The sequence below is a fragment of the Palaemon carinicauda genome, chromosome 40, assembly GCF_036898095.1.
Source record: "Palaemon carinicauda isolate YSFRI2023 chromosome 40, ASM3689809v2, whole genome shotgun sequence".
In the NCBI taxonomy this organism is placed as follows: Eukaryota; Metazoa; Arthropoda; class Malacostraca; order Decapoda; family Palaemonidae; genus Palaemon; species Palaemon carinicauda.
This window is the reverse complement of record NC_090764.1, coordinates 50,322,356-50,339,799: the sequence shown is the minus strand read 5'-3', so window position 1 is coordinate 50,339,799 and position 17,444 is coordinate 50,322,356. Positions and strand designations below refer to the sequence as shown.

Sequence of the window (17,444 nt, the reverse complement as noted above, 5' to 3'; positions counted from 1 at the left end):
ATAGAGGACTTTAATGCGGAGAAGGTTGCTACCGAACCTTCTGGCCAACAACCTTCCAACCGGTCGGTTGTGCGCCCTGTTGACGCTGAGGTAACCTACTCGCGTCTGCCAGTTGAGGTGGTTCCTCCACCGATGCGACCCAGTGTGGGTTGCCAGCCGCACGTTGACGTTAAGCGACGCTCGGAGGTGGTTGTTGACGTTCAGGACGTTCAACAACCAGCAGAGGTGACTTGTTTTGACGCAGTGCGTCAACCTCAGCAACCCGGTAGGGTGTTGACTGCACAACCCAGACGGTGTAGACAGTCTCGGGTTGACGCTGTGCTTCCTCGCGCACCCATGGTTGTTGACAGTTCACAGACTGTGCAACAGTTCCATGATATTGCGTCCGGCTCCGTCACGCATCCACCAGTGCGACCGGACTCAGCGAACCAGACGTTGCCCACTCCGTTGCCGTTTCCTCATCAGTTTTCGGATGAGGAACCCTCTGATGAGGACGTTGCTGAACAACAAGACGATCAGCCCCCAGAATAGATCAAGCCCTGCTATCCATCCAGAAGATGCTGAAGAAGGAACGCTGCTCAGTCAGGCTGTGGATGAGTCTGGTAGGGACGCTGTCATCCGTGGAACAATTTGTGTCACTAGGAAGACTACACCTCCGTCCTCTTCAATACCATCTAGCTTTTCACTGGAAAAAGGACAAGACGCTAGAAGCGGTCTCGATCCCGGTTTCCGAAAAGATAAAGTCTTGTCTGACTTGGTGGAAGGACAATATCAACCTAAGAGAGGGTCTTCCCCTGGCTGTTCAGACTCCCAACCACGTTCTCTTCTCGGACGCATCGGACGTGGGCTGGGGCGCGAGACTAGACGGTCGGGAATGCTCAGGACTGTGGAACTCGAGTCAGAGGAGCATGCATATCAACTGCAAGGAGCTGTTGGCAGTACATCTGGCCTTGAAAAGCTTCAAGTCTCTCCTTCGAGGCAAAGTGGTGGAAGTTAACTCGGACATCACCACGGCCTTGGCGTACATCTCCAAACAAGGAGGTACCCACTCACTGACGTTGTACGAGATCACAAGGGACCTACTCATCTGGTCAAGAGGTCAAGACATCTCCCTAGTAACGAGGTTCATCCAAGGCGACTTGAACGTCATAGCAGATTGTCTCAGTCGGAAAGGGCAAGTAATTCCAACCGAATGGACCCTCCACAAGGATGTGTGCAAGAGACTTTGGGCCACTTGGGGTAAAACCATCCATAGATCTCTTTGCAACCTCGCTGACCAAGAGGCTTCCAATCTATTGCTCTCCAGTCCCGGACCCAGCAGCAATACATATAGATGCTTTCCTCCTAGATTGGTCACATCTGGATCTCTACGCATTCCCACCGTTCAAGATTGTCAACAAGGTACTGCAGAAGTTCGCCTCTCACGAAGGGACAAGGTTGACATTAGTTGCTTCCCTCTGGCCCGCGAGAGAATGGTTCACCGAGATACTTCGATGGTTAGTAGACGTTCCCAGTAGTCTTCCTCTAAGGGTAGACCTTCTACGTCAGCCACACGTAAAGAAGGTACTCCAAAGCCTCCACGCTCTTCGTCTGACTGCCTTCAGACTATCGAAAGACTCTCGAGAGCTAGAGGCTTTTCGAAGGAGGCAGCCAGTGCGATTGCTAGAGCAAGGAGAGCTTCTTCCATTAGAGTCTACCAATCGAAGTGGGAAGTCTTCCGAAACTGGTGCAAGTCAGTTTCTGTATCCTCGACCAGTACCTCTGTAGCTCAAATAGCTGTTTTTCTCTTATACCTGAGAAAAGGACGATCCCTTTCAGCTCCCACTATCAAGGGCTACAGAAGCATGTTGGCATCGGTCTTCCGGCATAGAGGCTTAGATCTTTCCAAACATAAAGATCTGCAAGACCTCCTTAAGTCTTTTGAGACCACCAAGGAGCGTCGTTTGGCTACCCCTGGATGGAATTTAGACGTGGTACTAAGATTCTTCATGTCAGACAGGTTGGAGCCGTTACAATCAGCCTCCCTGAAAGATCTCACTCTTAAGACTCTTTTCCTGGTATGCTTAGCCTCGGCTAAAAGAGTCAGTGAGATTCATGCCTTCAGCAAGAACATAGGATTTTCGTCAGAAAAAGCCACTTGTTCGCTACAACTTGGTTTTCTAGCCAAAAATGAGCTGCCTTCTCGGCCTTGGCCTAAATCTTTCGATATCCCCAGCTTATCGGAGATCGTAGGCAATGAACTAGAAAGAGTCTTATGCCCTGTTAGAGCTCTTAAGTTCTATTTAAAGCGTACTAAACCTTTACAAGGCCAATCTGAAGCTTTATGGTGTTCAGTTAAGAAACCATCCTTGCCTTTGTCAAAGAATGCTTGGTCAGACTTTATCAGATTGTTAATACGAGAAGCTCATTCACATCTGAGTGAGGAAGACCGAACTTTGCTTAAGGTGAAGACGCACGAAGTTAGAGCTGTAACAACTTCCGTGGCCTTTAAGCAAAATATATCTCTGCAAAGTATAATGGACGCAACCTATTGGAGAAGCAAGTCAGTGTTCGCGTCATTTTACTTGAAAGATGTCCAATCTCTTTACAAGAACTGCTACACACTGGGACCATTCGTAGCAGCGAGTGCAGTAGTGGGTGAGGGCTCAACCACTACAATTCCCTAATTCCATACCCTTTTAATCTTTCTCTTGAAATGTTTTTATTGTTGTTTTTTGGGTTGTCCGGAAGGCTAAGAAGCCTTTCGCATCCTGGTTGATTTGGCGGGTGGTCAAAGTCATTTCTTGAGAGCGCCTAGATTAGGGGTTTTGATGAGGTCCTGTTGTATGGGTTGCAACCCTTGATACTTCAGATCCTAGGGGTCGATCAGCATCCTAAGAGGATCGCGAGGCTCCGTAAGGAAGACGTACTTAAAAGGCAGAGAAATTGTTCAAGTCGACTTCCTTACCAGGTACCAATTTATTTTGTTTTTGTTATTTTGATAACTTCTAAAATGAAATAAAAACTCTTAGCTCATAAAAGTGTAAACATATATTGCTGGTCTCTACCCACCGCCTTGGGTGTGAATCAGCTATATAATCACCGGCTAAGTTAAATATTGAAAAATGTTATTTTGATAATAAAATAAATTTTTGAATATACTTACCCGGTGATTATAAATTAAAGGACCCTCCCTTCCTCCCCAATAGAGACGCAGTGGGACGAGGAGAAAATTGAGTCTTTGTTTACTTTGAGTACTGGGTATCTGGACGACAGATGGCGCTGTTGGGCACACCCGCAACCTGTGTAGCGATCGCTGGCGAGTTTTTACCCTAGAGTTGTCTGTCGGGCAACAGAGTTGCAGCCATATAATCACCGGGTAAGTATATTCAAAAATTTATTTTATTAACAAAATAAAAATTTTTTTTAATAAGTTCCAAAGCCATAACTAGTCTCAAAGGTATATTCTAAACCTATCAAAACTTTTTATGAAACTATAGTACTGAAAAGTATGTTTATAGAGACCTGAAACTTGAAAATTATTGTTGATTAAAAATCTATTTTTTCAGCCAGTTTTTGGCACTTCATCTATAAAACTTGCCCTCTCTCTCCCTTTACAGGAGAAGGATGAAAATAAAGTCAGCAATACTCATATAGTGATCAGTGATAAGGGAGAAATAGAATCTACATACAAAAAGACACACCTTTTTAGTGTTCACATTCCGGAGAAGAATTTGCATTTGGAAGAATCGTCATATATTACTAGCGGAGGAGAAATACACCCTCCTGTAATAACGCCGGTTGGGAAAGTGGCCATGGCTATTGTATCCTTTATACTTTATAAATTAATTGTAAATTCAGGCATTTATTTCAAGCTGGTCACATTGATGATGAGGATAATACAAAATCAGCAGTTATAATCAAAGGTATAGTTATTTTACTGCTTACAAGTAGTGTATGTGTCTTTGATTAATCTTATACATATTCTGGTTGAAACCAGAGCATACTGTTGCATATACAGTAATTACTTTGGTATTAATCATTAATCAACTCCAGATGGCATGTCTAAAAAAACAATCAATGCTAAACAAATTTTCCAAAATGTAATAATGTAAATTGATGAAATCTGTTCCAGACATCCGGAAATCACACATTTTTTTATGATATTGTGTGCATGGGGGAGTATTTAAGCATTGCTTATTACTATATGTAAAAATATAAAAAGTAAGGTTTATATTTATCCAGCTGCTCTTATTAATTTTGTCCTTGTTCTCTTGTACATCATCTTCATAATTTTAACCAACTTCTCTGCGACTCTTCTCTTCATCAAACACCAAACCAAATTTTTACTTGGTATTCTATCATAAGCCTTCTCTAGATCTAAAAAAACTGAGACGAGCTTCAGGTTTCCTTGTAGCCTCTTTTCCTGTAGCTGCCTTACTATAAAGATGCCATCCACAGTCCCTCTTCCCCCCATTAATCCATCCTGCTGTTTCCTAATCTTTACAGTATATCTCAATATCTATTCTAGTACTCTCGAAAACTTTCAAATAATGCTCTGTCAGTCTAAGTACCCTGTAGGTACCACATTCCATGACAGCACCTTTCTGCTTAAATAGAGATGCCATTGGACTCTCCTCCCAGTCTTTATGTATTATTTTTTCTTCTCATATTGCTCTTAATAAATGCAGCTTCCATTCTTTCCCCCCCCCCCATGTAGAAAGTATTTTGACCATTTCAATTTGAAACTTCAGCGGATGAACCTGGTGCTCTGCAATTTTTCATTTTAAATATTTAACTTAGCCGGTGAATATATAATAGCTGCAACTCTGCGGCTCGACAGAAAACACACTCAAAAAACTCGCGAGCGATCGCTATGAAGGTTGCGGGTGTGCCCACCAGCGCCAACTGTCGGCCAGATACCACTCTTGTATGTAAACAAAACCTTCAATTCTTCTCTGTCGACGTTGACGACAAGACGTGTCAATACTCGCTGTAGAACCTGGAGTTTTCTCAACATATTTGGTGAAGTACTTCATTTTGGTTTGAGCTTTCGCAGTGCAGGTGTTTTATCTTCATCTTAAATCTTGAACTCGTTTTTGGATAGATTTAATTTTTGATGACAAAGAGAGTATGGACTTTCTTTGACTTTTAAATGGCCGACCCTTCCCTTAGACGGAAGTGTGTTTAGGCTTTTAGCAATTATCTTATCACGTTATAAATTAATTATAGATTTTCCTCTATATATTTTATATCTCACCGCCTTTATTAGGCCTCTTCGATTAACTTTCCATTTATAATAAACATAAAAATAAATTTTAATGATTTGTTTATATGCGACCTTTCCTGAGAGTAGCCGGTCCTAACTTGGAAACCGAAGTTAAACAACATTGAGCCCTTTCAATCGTAAATAGCTTAAAGAGCTAATGATTTAAAACTTTTTAAATTAATATTTTTTAATAGATATTTTATGAAAGATTTTCTTTGAATAGTCTTCGTACTGTTTCAAAGATGAACTAACGTTTAGTTTATTTATGCTACGCAGTTTGCTCTCTATCGTTACGATAGAGAGAGAGAGTATCACGGTTTCACTTTGCAGAAAGAGTAAATCGATTCTGACGTTTTGTTCATTCTTCTTTCAAAGCTTAAATGTTTTAAATTCTATTTTAAAGGAACTTTTTAATTGAAAAACCTTTCAGTTTTTTCCTTTGGTCAAATAACATGTTTTTTTGACGAAACGTAAGTGGGCTCTCTCTTAGGTGCGAAATCAAGAGAGAGAGAGAGAGAGATAGAGACGGAGGGAGAGAGAGGAGAGAAAACGTTCCGTTCAAGCTGGTAACGTTGTTCTCGAGTTACTCTCGTCCCTAGTCTCTGTACGGGGAGAAAGGATAAAACGTTTTTAGTTTTTTATTCTCGTCCCCAGGCAATGTACGGTGAGAGATTGCAAACGTAGTTTTGAATGAACTAGTGTTTAGTCTCTTCCCCAGCCACTGAATTTTTTTATCTTAAAATATGTTTACTGTTTTTTGCTGGTATTAATGTGCTTGCATTATACGACTGATTTCGCAATTACAACCTTTTGATGAGGGTAGAATTGCGTGCTTCAGGTAGAAATCAGTTTTATTCATACCTGATGTGAAGATTCGATTTCAGTGAAATAAGTGCAAAACAGAAAATCGTAGTGATAAAGTGATATTGCGCAAAGTGTTATCAGTGTTGCGACCGAGGGTTCGTCTGTTCGTGCCTGTCGTTCGCCTAGTCCGGGACCTCTTGCAAGCTCCCAAGCCCAGGGGAGAAGTAATGTCGTACGACTTATGGGTTCGAGAGGCCTTGATCAGCGAACAGACGTTCCCTCTATGGTATCGGGTGTATCTTACCAAGATCACCCCTACCATAAGGCGAGAGAGACGATTTTCTCCTCGTCATCCGAAGGATTTTCGCATAAGAAACCGTGAAACAAGGTTTCGAGGCCCTTTAAGCGAAAGTCAGTCCTTTCAGGACAGGTCCAGCGTCCTGGTTGTAGCCATTAGGACAGCTCTGACCCTATGCAGTCATCGGAAGACTGCTCGCCGCCTAACAAAAGCGTAACACAGACTCCGAGAGTCTTTTTGTAGGCAAGGTTTTGCGGTCACAGACGTTACCCTCGTCTCTTACCGCAACCATTCCCGTTGATCCTAAATGGGTTTTACGGCAAGACATGCAGAATAAGCTTGCCTCCCTTATGGAAGACTATTCTGCCGATAAGTCCGTTGAGCCTAGCCGTTTATCTCATCGAGATCCTGGCTTTCAGCCACCCTAACGTTCCTTTGTGCGTCCTGTTGACGTTGGCGTAGCTAAGTCACGTCAGTCAGGTTGTTTAGAACCACACTCGATGCGGTCTCGTGTGGATTTTCAGCCACATTTGGACGTTAGGCCACTTGCTGATGCTCCTGTTGACGTTCAGGACGTTCGCTAACAATCGGAGTTGACTTGTTTTGACGCTGAGCGACAACCTCCGCATTCTAGAGTTGTTTTGACTGCTCAGTCTAGGCGGTCAAAGCAGTCTCGAGTGGACGCTGTGCGTCCTCACGCACCTGTTGTTGTTGACAGTTCACAGACTGTCAAGCAGTTACATGACGTTGCGTCCTGGTCTCTCGCACCTGTTGTTGTTGACAGTTTACAGACTGTCAAGCAGTTACATGACGTTGCGTCCTGGTCCGCTACTAATGCACCAGTGCGTGTGGACTCTGCTTGTAAAGCATTGCCACCACGGTAGGTCTCTCCCTTGCTTGAGACTCAGCTATTATAGGACAAGGTTCCTTCAGATGAGGAAGTTGCTGTTCCCCCTCCTACTGATATTCCCTTGAGGACTCTGTCAGACGGAGAGGAGCCTAAAGCTGCTTAGCCCTCTATGGACTTTAAATAAATCATGCTGAATTTTAAGGATCTTTGTCCGGATCTTTTTGTAACTGCTGCTCCTCGTTCGCCTTAACGTCAGAGCTTACACTAGGCCTAGCTACTTCGAAGCCGTTGTTTTATAAGCTAGTGCTCTCTCGCTCTCCTAGAGAGCTTTACGTTTGCTAGGCGACTGGTTTATCACCAGGAGGAGTTTGGGGGATACAGCCTTTGCTTTCCCTTCTTTTAAACTGGCTTATAGAGCGAGAGTCTGATATGACACGAGAGAAGTTCTCGGCTTGGGAGTTCCTGCCTCTGCCCAGATAGACTTCTCAAACCTCATAGACTCTCCCTGGCGCCTGGCCATGAGACGCCCCTAGATTTTACAGGTCAACTTCACAGCTGTTTTCGAGCCTTTGAAGTTTTGCTGTACAATTATGTCATGCATAAACAAGGCTTTCAGGGATGGCTCCAATGATCTGACAGCCACGTTCTCTGCAGGAACAAGTCCCTCAGGGATGGCTCCATGATTTGGCAGCCATGTTCACTGCAGGAGTACGTAAGAGGCAAGTGCGCTCAATGTGTTCTTTGTCAAGACAAACTTCACGATGAAGTCTACCAGGCTGTCTTGACAGCATTTATGGAAGGCGACTGGATGCTCTCTCTCGACCTTCAGGAGGCATACTTCCACATTCCTATACACCCGGATTCCCAACCGTTTCTGAGGTTTGTTTACAGGAATGTGGGGTACCAGTTTCGAGCCCTGTGCTTTGGCCTCAGTCCTGCGCCTCTCGTGTTTACGAGGCTCATGAGGAATGTGGCAAAATCCCTCCATCTATCGGGGATCCGAGCCTCCATGTACTTGGACGACTGGCTTCTCAGAGCATCGTCCAGCCTTCGCTGTCTGCAGGATCTACATTGGACGTTGAGTCTGGCCAGGGAGTTGGGACTTGTGGTCAACCTAAAAGTCCCAACTGATCCCATCCCAGATTATTCTATTTTTGGGGATGGAGATTCGCAGTCAAGCCCTGCTCGAAGTCCAACTAATGCTGAAAAGAAAACGTTTATTCAGTCAGGAGTTGGAACAGTCTCGTAGGGACTCTCTCATCCCTGGAGCAGTTTGTCTCACTAGGGAGACTACCCCTTCTGCCTCTCCGGTTCCATCTAGCCTCTCACTGGAACTAGGACAAGACATTAGAGACGGTATCATTTCCAGTCTCTGAACCAATAAAGGCATGCCTGAAATGGTGGGACAGCAATATCAGTCTGAGAGAGGGACTATCCCTAGCAGTCAAGAACCCAAACCACGTGTTGTCCTCAGACGCGTCGGGTTTGGGTTGGGGTGCGACCCTGGACGGTCGGGAATGCTCGGGTCTGTGGACCTCAGGTCAGAAGAGCATGCACATCAACGGCAAGGAGCTATTAGCAGTCCACTTGGCCTTGATGATATTAGAAAGCGTCTTCGAAACTAAGTGGTAGAGGTCAACTCAGACAACACCACAACTTTGGCGTACAGTACATCTCCAAGCAAGGAGGCACACACTCCTTCACGCTGCTCGAGATCGCAAGGGACCTTCTCTTATGGTCTAGAATTTGAGGCATCTCCCTGTTGACGAGATTCATCCAGGGGGACTTGAACGTCTTGGCAGACTGTCTCAGTCGGAGGGGTCAGGTGATACCCACGGAATGGACCCTCCACAAGGACGTGGGCAAGAGTCTTTGGGCTTCTTGGGGTCAACCAACCATAGACCTCTTTGCCTCCTCGTTGACCAAAAGGTTACCAATCTATTGCTCTCCAGTCCTAGATACAGAAGCAATCTACATAGACGCGTTTCTACTGGATTGGTCTTTTATGGACTTATATGCATTTCCACCATTCAAGATAGTCAACAAGGTACTGCAGAAGTTCGCCTCTCACGGAGGGACAAGGTTGACGTTGGTTGCTACCCTCTGGCCCGCGAGAGAGTGGTTCACCGAGGTACTTCAATGGCTGGTAGACTTTCCAAGAAGTCTTCCTCTAAGGGTAGATCTGTTACGTCAGCCCCACGTAAAGAATGTCCATCAAAGCCTCCCCGCTCTTCGTCAGACTTCCTTCACACTATCGAAAGACTCTCAAGAGCTAGAGGTTTTTCGAAGGAGGCAGTCAGTGCGATTGCAAGAGCTAGGAGAGCTTCTACCATTAGAGTATACCAGTCGAAGTGGGAAGTCTTTCGAGACTGGTGCAAGTCAGCATCTGTGTCCTCGTCCAGTACCTCTGTAGCCCAAATCGCAGATTTTCTTTTACATCTGAGAAAGGTTCGCTCCCTTTCAGCTCCCACGATTAAGGGCTACAGGAGCATGTTGGCTTCGGTCTTTCGACATAGAGGCTTAGATCTTTCCAACAATAAAGATCTCCAAGATCTCCTTAAGTCTTTCGAGACCTCTAAGGAACGTCGTTTGGCAACTCCTGGATGGAACTTAGACGTGGTCCTAAGGTTCGTCATGTCAGACAGGTTTGAGCCATTACATTCAGCCTCCCTGAAGGATCTCACCCTCAAGACACTTTTCCTAGTGTGCTTGGCTTCGGCTAAAAGGGTCAGTGAACTTCATGCCTTCAGTAAGAACATCGGCTTTTCTACAGAAAAAAGCCACTTGTTCACTTCAACTTGGTTTCCTGGCCAAAAATGAACTGCCTTCTCGTCCTTGGCCTAAATCTTTTGATATTCCTTGCTTATCAGAGATCGTAGGCAACGAACTGGAAAGAGTATTATGTCCTGTTAGAGCTCTTAAGTTCTATTTAGCTCGTACTAAGTCATTACGAGGGAAATCTGAGGCATTATGGTGCTCAGTTAAGAAACCTTCATTGCCTATGTCAAAGAATTCTTTGTCATATTTTATCAGATTTTTTTAATACGAGAAGCTCATTCTCACTTGAATGAGAATGACCGATGTTTGCTTGAGGTTAAGACGCACGAAGTTAGAGATATAGCAACCTCCGTGGTCTTCAAGCAAAATAAATCTCTGCAAAGTATTATGGACGCGACTTTTTGGAGAAACAAGTCAGTGTTCGCGTCATTTTACTTAAAAGATGTCCAGACTCTTTACGAGGACTGCTACACACTGGGTCCATTCGTTGCAGCGAGTGCAGTAGTGGGTGAGGGTTCTACCACTACACTTCCCTAATTCCAATATCCTTTTAATCTGTCTCTTGAAATGTTTTTAATATTGTTTTATGGGTTGTTCGGAAGGCTAAGAAGCCTTTCGCATCCTGATTGATTTGGCGGGTGGTCAAAGTCATTTCTTGAGAGCGCCCAGATTAGGGGTTTGATGAGGTCCTGTTGTATGGGTTGCAGCCCTTGATACTTCAGCTCCTGGGAGTCTGTCAGCATCCTAAGAGGATCGCTGGGCTCCGTGAGGAAGACAGACTTACAAGGCAGAGTAATCGTCTAAGTCAACTTCCTTACCAGGTACCTATTTATTTTGGTTTTGTTATATTGATAACTGTCAAAATGAAAAAACTCTTATCTTATACGCTGTAAACATAATTAACTCTGGTCTCTACCCACCTCCTTGGGTGTGAATCAGCTATTATATATTCACCGGCTAAGTTAAATATTTAAAAATGATATTTTAATTATAAAATAAATTTTTGAATATACTTACCCGGTGAATATATAAATTAAATGACCCTCCCTTCCTCCCCAATAGAGACACAGCGGGACGAGAAGAATTGAAGGTTTTGTTTACATACAAGAGTGGTATCTGGCCGACAGTTGGCGCTGGTGGGCACACCCGCAACCTTCATAGCGATCGCTCGCGAGTTTTTTGAGTGTGTTTTCTGTCGAGCCGCAGAGTTGCAGCTATTATATATTCACCGGGTAAGTATATTCAAAAATTTATTTTATAATTAAAATATCATTTTTACTCAAATCCTGCTTCACTTCTTTATTCTGTATCTCCATCAATGGCCTCTCCATCCTCTGTGTTTCTCCGAGCTCTTCTCTTTCATTTTCAGTATTTAATATTTGTTCAAAATATTTTCTTCATCTCCTCTTAATGTCTTCATCCCTATTCAATATATTTCCATGTCTAAACTTGATGACTTCCAGTTTTTGCAAGTCCTGTTTTTGCTTTTTCCTATAGGTTTGAAAATCGTATAGCTATCCCTTTCTCCGTCCCTTGTTCCTAGCCTTTCATTCAGTTGCTCTACAACTCTTCCAATAGCCATACAGTACCTACTTTCCTCTGTGGATCTCTTTCTTCATCTCTGTACCATTCCTTAACACCCTGTGCATGCCTTTGATTTTCTTTTAACTGACTCTTGCACCCCTCTATCCTACCACCATTTTTCTCCTTTTGACACACCATATCTGTTGGTTCTTTTCACTAGTTCTACTGTATGCCCTACATGTATTTTTTTCAGATCCACCCAGTTATTTTCCACTCTATTACTCTGTAAAATCTCAATGTTCTCTCTCTCTCTCTCTCTCTCTCTCTCTCTCTCTCTCTCTCTCTCTCTCTCTCTCTCTCTCTCTCTCTCTCTCAATTGCTTACCCTTTTTACCTTAAAGGTCTCAAACCGTAATTCTAGTAATCTTGTGTAGGAGGTCATAACAAGCTTCTATTAATAACATTCTTTGCAAATTCTACAATTGCTGTAACCTCTTCATATCCAATATTGTAGGCTTCGTATGCCTTGTTTTTCTTTAAATAAATCCATTTGTTTTACGTCATAGAGCTTAAGTGAAGGTTGGACTCCATACTAGTCTAATTGAATAAATAGCAACATATTTTAAATTACAGTGAACCCTCGCTACTTCGCGGTTCGACCATCGCGGATTCACCACTTCGCGGATTTTTTCCATAACCCATATATATACAGTAACATATATATATATATGTATGCATGTATTTATGTATATATGTATGTATGTATATATGTAGGTATGTATATGTGTATACATATAAATACATATATATATATATATATATATATATATATATATATATATATATATATATATATATATACACATACACACACACACATATATATATATATATATATATATATATATATATATATATATATATATATATCTAAAGTAGGAAGATGTGATGTAGTTCTAAGGGAATAGTATGGGAAATATGTCTGGGTAATAAGCAAAGCTCTACCTCCAGTTTGTTTCTTCATTATGATCAGAGATAAATGTAAACAAAACATTGGTTGCCATTTTTTAACGTGCTTTTTAGCGTGTTTAGGAAACGCATGATATAAAATTGCCTTTAATATTTGTGCCTGTTTTAGTTTAGGGTACTGTAGTACATGCATTAAGTGTTCTGTACATTAAAGGGTAGTTTGTTAACAGTACTACGTACAAGGGAAGGTTTTAAAAGTCTGAATATACATGTTGAATAAATAGGTAAATATGGTGTCACTACTTCGCGGATTTTCACCTATCGCGGCCGCGTCTGGAACCTATCTATCGCGATAAACGAGGGTTCACTGTAATCAATTACAAGCCATTTACTTGCCATTTTGCTGTCCATCTTAATGGTAGGAATTCAATCCATCTTAATGGTAGTAATTATGTCTTGCAATTCATCCATAAAAACAAACATCACATAAGGAAAGGCACAGCATTCTTTTTGTTGAATTTTGAATGTGGCATTGGATTGAAATTTACGTTGATCCCAGGCATGTTTCAGATAGAAATTTATTTAACCTGACTACTCTAGCAAGTTGATGCTCACCTTACCTTTAATGGTATGCTATAACTCTAAGAAATTTTGGGATGAGCTGTGCATTGTTGGCTGTAAGGTCCTTATGGATGGGCATGCTATACTTTCTTTTCTTGAACACGGAGCTGATCCTTAGTTTAGCAGTTGTATTGGCTCTAGGAGGTTTTGATAGCTGAGGTATTCAAGTCTATAACCTGTTTATGCAGCTTTCTTGATCACTCTTTGAATGATGGAATACCATTCCGAGGACCCCCTTTACCATTTGGGTTGAGACATGAATTACTTTGCAAGATCTGCTGATAATGGGGTGGGTGACATCTTTATAATAGCAAAATTCTATACAGGCAGTATTTGTTGATGATAATGAGGTTTTTATGTCATTATGTACATTAGAAGTTTAAAGAACTGAAACAATTATCTTGTTTTGAGCTAGGGAAACATGATGGGTGTCCCACAATTCAGGAGGAGTCTCTAACCATCACCACCAAAGCCTTCTTGCCATGATATAGCTTATATTTAAACCCTTATGTTCTTCAAACTTTTGACACTAAACTAGTTTCATTTAAGGCATTTGATATTGTTCATGTTAGCCCTCCCTTTCTGGGCACAAGTTGTACTGGTTATACTATGCTCATTGCATGCGTTCCATGCTATTGAATAATGGAATACTCAAGTTACTATCCTAGCTAGTAGCAACTGTTTAGTCTTTTATCCCCTCTTGGTAGATATACTGTAGTTATAACAGGAGGATTTGTCTGAATTATAAATACCCCAGAGGTTTCCCATTACAAGGATTGTATCTGCACAACATCAGGCCAGACTACCAAAATATCAGCCGACTAATTCAATGCATCAAATTCTTTGACTTTCTGGTAGTTATAGTCCAAAATAAAGGTATGCCCACATGAGCCTCTTCCTCTACATCTGAGTCATGCTCAAATTGAAAAAAAAGTAGTACTGGAATGAAATATATAGGTTGCTTAATGGGTTTTTGTGATGGATATGATTTTATATATGAGGTGTTAATAGCCCTATTGCTAGGTTCCAGTCAAAATGTTGGCATCTTTTTACTATAAAAATGTTGATTTCTTTATTTTAGTCTTTAAGAAAGATTCCTACCTCAGACCCTTTTTATTTAAAGTTTTCCACAACACTTAAGTCTTTCTTATTGTAGAGGGATGAGTTTGGATGAATTACTAAGATCTTTAGAAATAAGATTTTTTTTTTAATATGGCTATCAGTTGACGTAGTGTACTCTGTCTGCCACCTGACACCATACCTCTTTCAGCATGGCTGGATAACACAGATAAATGACTGCTGAGTTAAACATATGTAAAATAATAGGTTTGTATTTAGAAATATTGATTTTAGAAATCTAATGTTTCTTAGTTTCCTTAACTTTTTTTAGTGTTATGATATGAGATTTCCTGAACTGAGTCTGATTCAAAGGAGATTAGGAGCACAGATACTAACTTATCCTTCCGCTTTTACGGTAACAACAGGCATTGCACATTGGGAAACCATTTTAAGATGTCGTGCAATAGGTAAGTATTTTTTCACTTCAGACAATTATTGCAGCCCCTTGCCTTACCAGACTTTAACTTAACAAACAGTATTAATTATCAACTATTAAGTACTAGTTAGTTTATGTTGAAAAAAAAAATTATGATGATACTGTTGGGTGTGAGGTATCTTATATGATCAGGTGGTGTGTGTTGTTTAAATTTTGTACTTATCAGATCCCTGTATCATTAAGTCATGTAATAAGTTTATGGGCTACTGTAATTATTATTTTAATGAATCATCCCAGAATTGTGAAAGATTCTAAACCATAAAGATGAAAACAAACTCAACCAGTCTGTCCCCTTTCCCACAATACTTCATCCCAAGATGGTGAATGGTATTGACAATCTGCCTTAATGCCATGCCATTCTACCAGTAACACAAACGCCTCAAGATGTTGGATTTGAAGAGACAAACTGCACTTATTTGTGTTTGCTATAACTTCTTATGTTGTTTTTGTGTCCCAATTGCTAGAGTGGTATGTTTTCCTTATATTTGTTATCAAATTCTCTGGTATGTCTAAAAGTCACTAGATTTCAGTATTGCCTAAACTGAAAGTCATATAATCTTTTATCAGTGACTCGAGATGCTCATTTTTTATCCCAAGGGTGTAGAGGTGATGAATGTTCATTCCTTTCTGAAGATAGTTTATTAGAACTTGTAGAGTTGATAATAAAAGAAGGAAAAATATGTTAAGTGTAGAAAGAGGGAATTGAGTGCCAGTGATTTAGATCAGGATTTGGCTTTTATTGCATGATTTGGAGGCTTGTGTTTACTCCTGTGTGTGGAGCCTTAAATTAGGTCCTTTTTCTGGAGAGGTATTAATTACCTATCATTTCCATGTCACCTCTGTCACTTGCTCCAGTCCCCATCCCATTATACATGGCAATGATGCATTCAAGCAATCTGCACTCTATTCAGAGATTAAGAAGCTATAAAGGAAACAGTCTCACCATCCTCAATTTTTTCACCATCTATTCACAGCCCCAAAAGGCCTAAGAGGCTAGATACTGGTTCTGGACTTTTTCAGGCTCAAGTTCCTTGAGAATACAAGTTCTCAATAGAAATTTTATCAACTGCCCTAGCAGCGATCACAAAAATTTAATGGATATTTTCAGTATATTTAACATATGTGTTTTTTACATTCCCATTCATCAAATTTCAAAGTTTCTCCTGTTCTTGTTTTCAGGGAAAAGTGTTTAATTTCAATTGCTGTTGCTTGGACTCCAGTACAGGTTCTTATGTATTCACTTGGATGATGACTACAGTATCTAAGATCCTGTATCATCTTGACATAAAAGGGTTGCTGTATTTAGACACTAAGGGGATTTGGTCTCCTCCCACAAATATATTATGAAAAATCCAATTTTACTACTGTACTCAGATTACGAAAGAACATGGTAATTCTCTATTTTGGGGATGAAAATAGCATAAGTTTATTTGCAGGCTTTCCTATAGAAGAAAAGGAGTCCAGTCCTTTGTGACTGTTCTGAGCCAGTTCACTACTTTGAAACCTCTTAACAGTACAGTTATGGATGTAACCTCTGTAATGATAAAATTACTAGAAAAGTTTGCTTCATACACTCATCCAAGACACCCTAGTAAATTTTTCTGAACGTATATTGGTACAAGATCTCCAATCTAAAGAAAACCTTAATTCCTCCTTGTCAAGATCATAAGGCTCTGTTGAGTTGGTGAAACAATCCTTTGAGTTTTGTACAGAGTCAGCCCAGCTCAGAAAATTCAAGATGTATTTGTTCAGGGATGCATGTACCTCAGTGGGGAGCAAGTCTAGAGGGACTTTATCTCTCAGGTTCATGATCTAGGGAAGAATTATTCGTTCACATCAGTTGTTTTGAGCTATTGGCTCCTTTCAAAGTCAGTGATTTGACCCAAGAATCTATTGATAGGGAAGATCATTGCTTTTTGTTGGGAATGCATGACTGACCTACCTTACATTAAAAAAACAAGGACGGACAAAGTTTGAAAGGAAGTTTCTTATTGCCCAGGAACTCTTTCCTTAGATGGAAGTCATGAATATCACTGTTACCACAATTTGTTCCAGAAAAGTGAAATGTTCTGGCTGATCAGGTAAGGGGCAAGTTGTAGTTTCATCTAATGGAATGGTCTCTGAGTCCTCAGGTTTATCAAGGTTTGGAATGTTTGGTGGAAACCAAATATAGATTTATTTGACACCTATTTGACTGTAAATAGTATTTTTTTTTACCTGAGGAGGAGTCTCTGGTGTGGTCTGTAGATACCATGTTACAGGTATGGTCCAACCTTGAGGCATCAATTGATAAACTAATTCAGGTTATATACCAATACTAGGATGATCTAAATAGCTCTTTATTGGCCTCAAAGGAAGTAGTTCACAGATTTGTGGCCACTTCTGTAGTACATTCCAACATCTGTGACTCGGTGTAGCCAAAAGTCTGTAACAGGCTCAGTCCACAAGCATCATGGTTGGCCACCACTCAAATGGTCTCTGCTCTACTATGGCTCACTTTGCTTGCAAATAAACATTATCTCATTGCTCCTCTGTTCTGGCAAGCATACATGAATGTACTGCTGACGCCAGCAGTGTAGGTTACTGTTAAAGGATTATAATTACCTTTAATCCGTTTTATTATTTTTACTGGTATGCTTACGTAATCAGTTGTGAGAAGGTGGCCGCCAATCATGATACTTGTGGATAGAGCATTTTAAAGATTATGGGCTTCACCTAGTTACTTCCTATTCCAACCTCTACCATACCAGGTAAATCCTCACAAACAGCCATAGTACCATCTTCATCCAGCCACCCAC

At 41.2% G+C, this 17,444-nt stretch overlaps 1 protein-coding gene across 1 annotated transcript in view; it reads left to right on the top strand.

Annotated features, from left to right (window-relative positions):
* NitFhit (NFT-1 protein) overlaps nt 1-17,444 on the top strand; it is a 170,758-nt gene that overhangs the window by 47,979 nt on the left and 105,335 nt on the right. The window contains exons 3-4 of the mRNA XM_068363713.1: nt 3,600-3,803; nt 14,482-14,617. Coding sequence (XP_068219814.1) covers nt 3,600-3,803; nt 14,482-14,617 — 340 coding nt within the window. The remainder of the gene's footprint in view (nt 1-3,599; nt 3,804-14,481; nt 14,618-17,444) is intronic.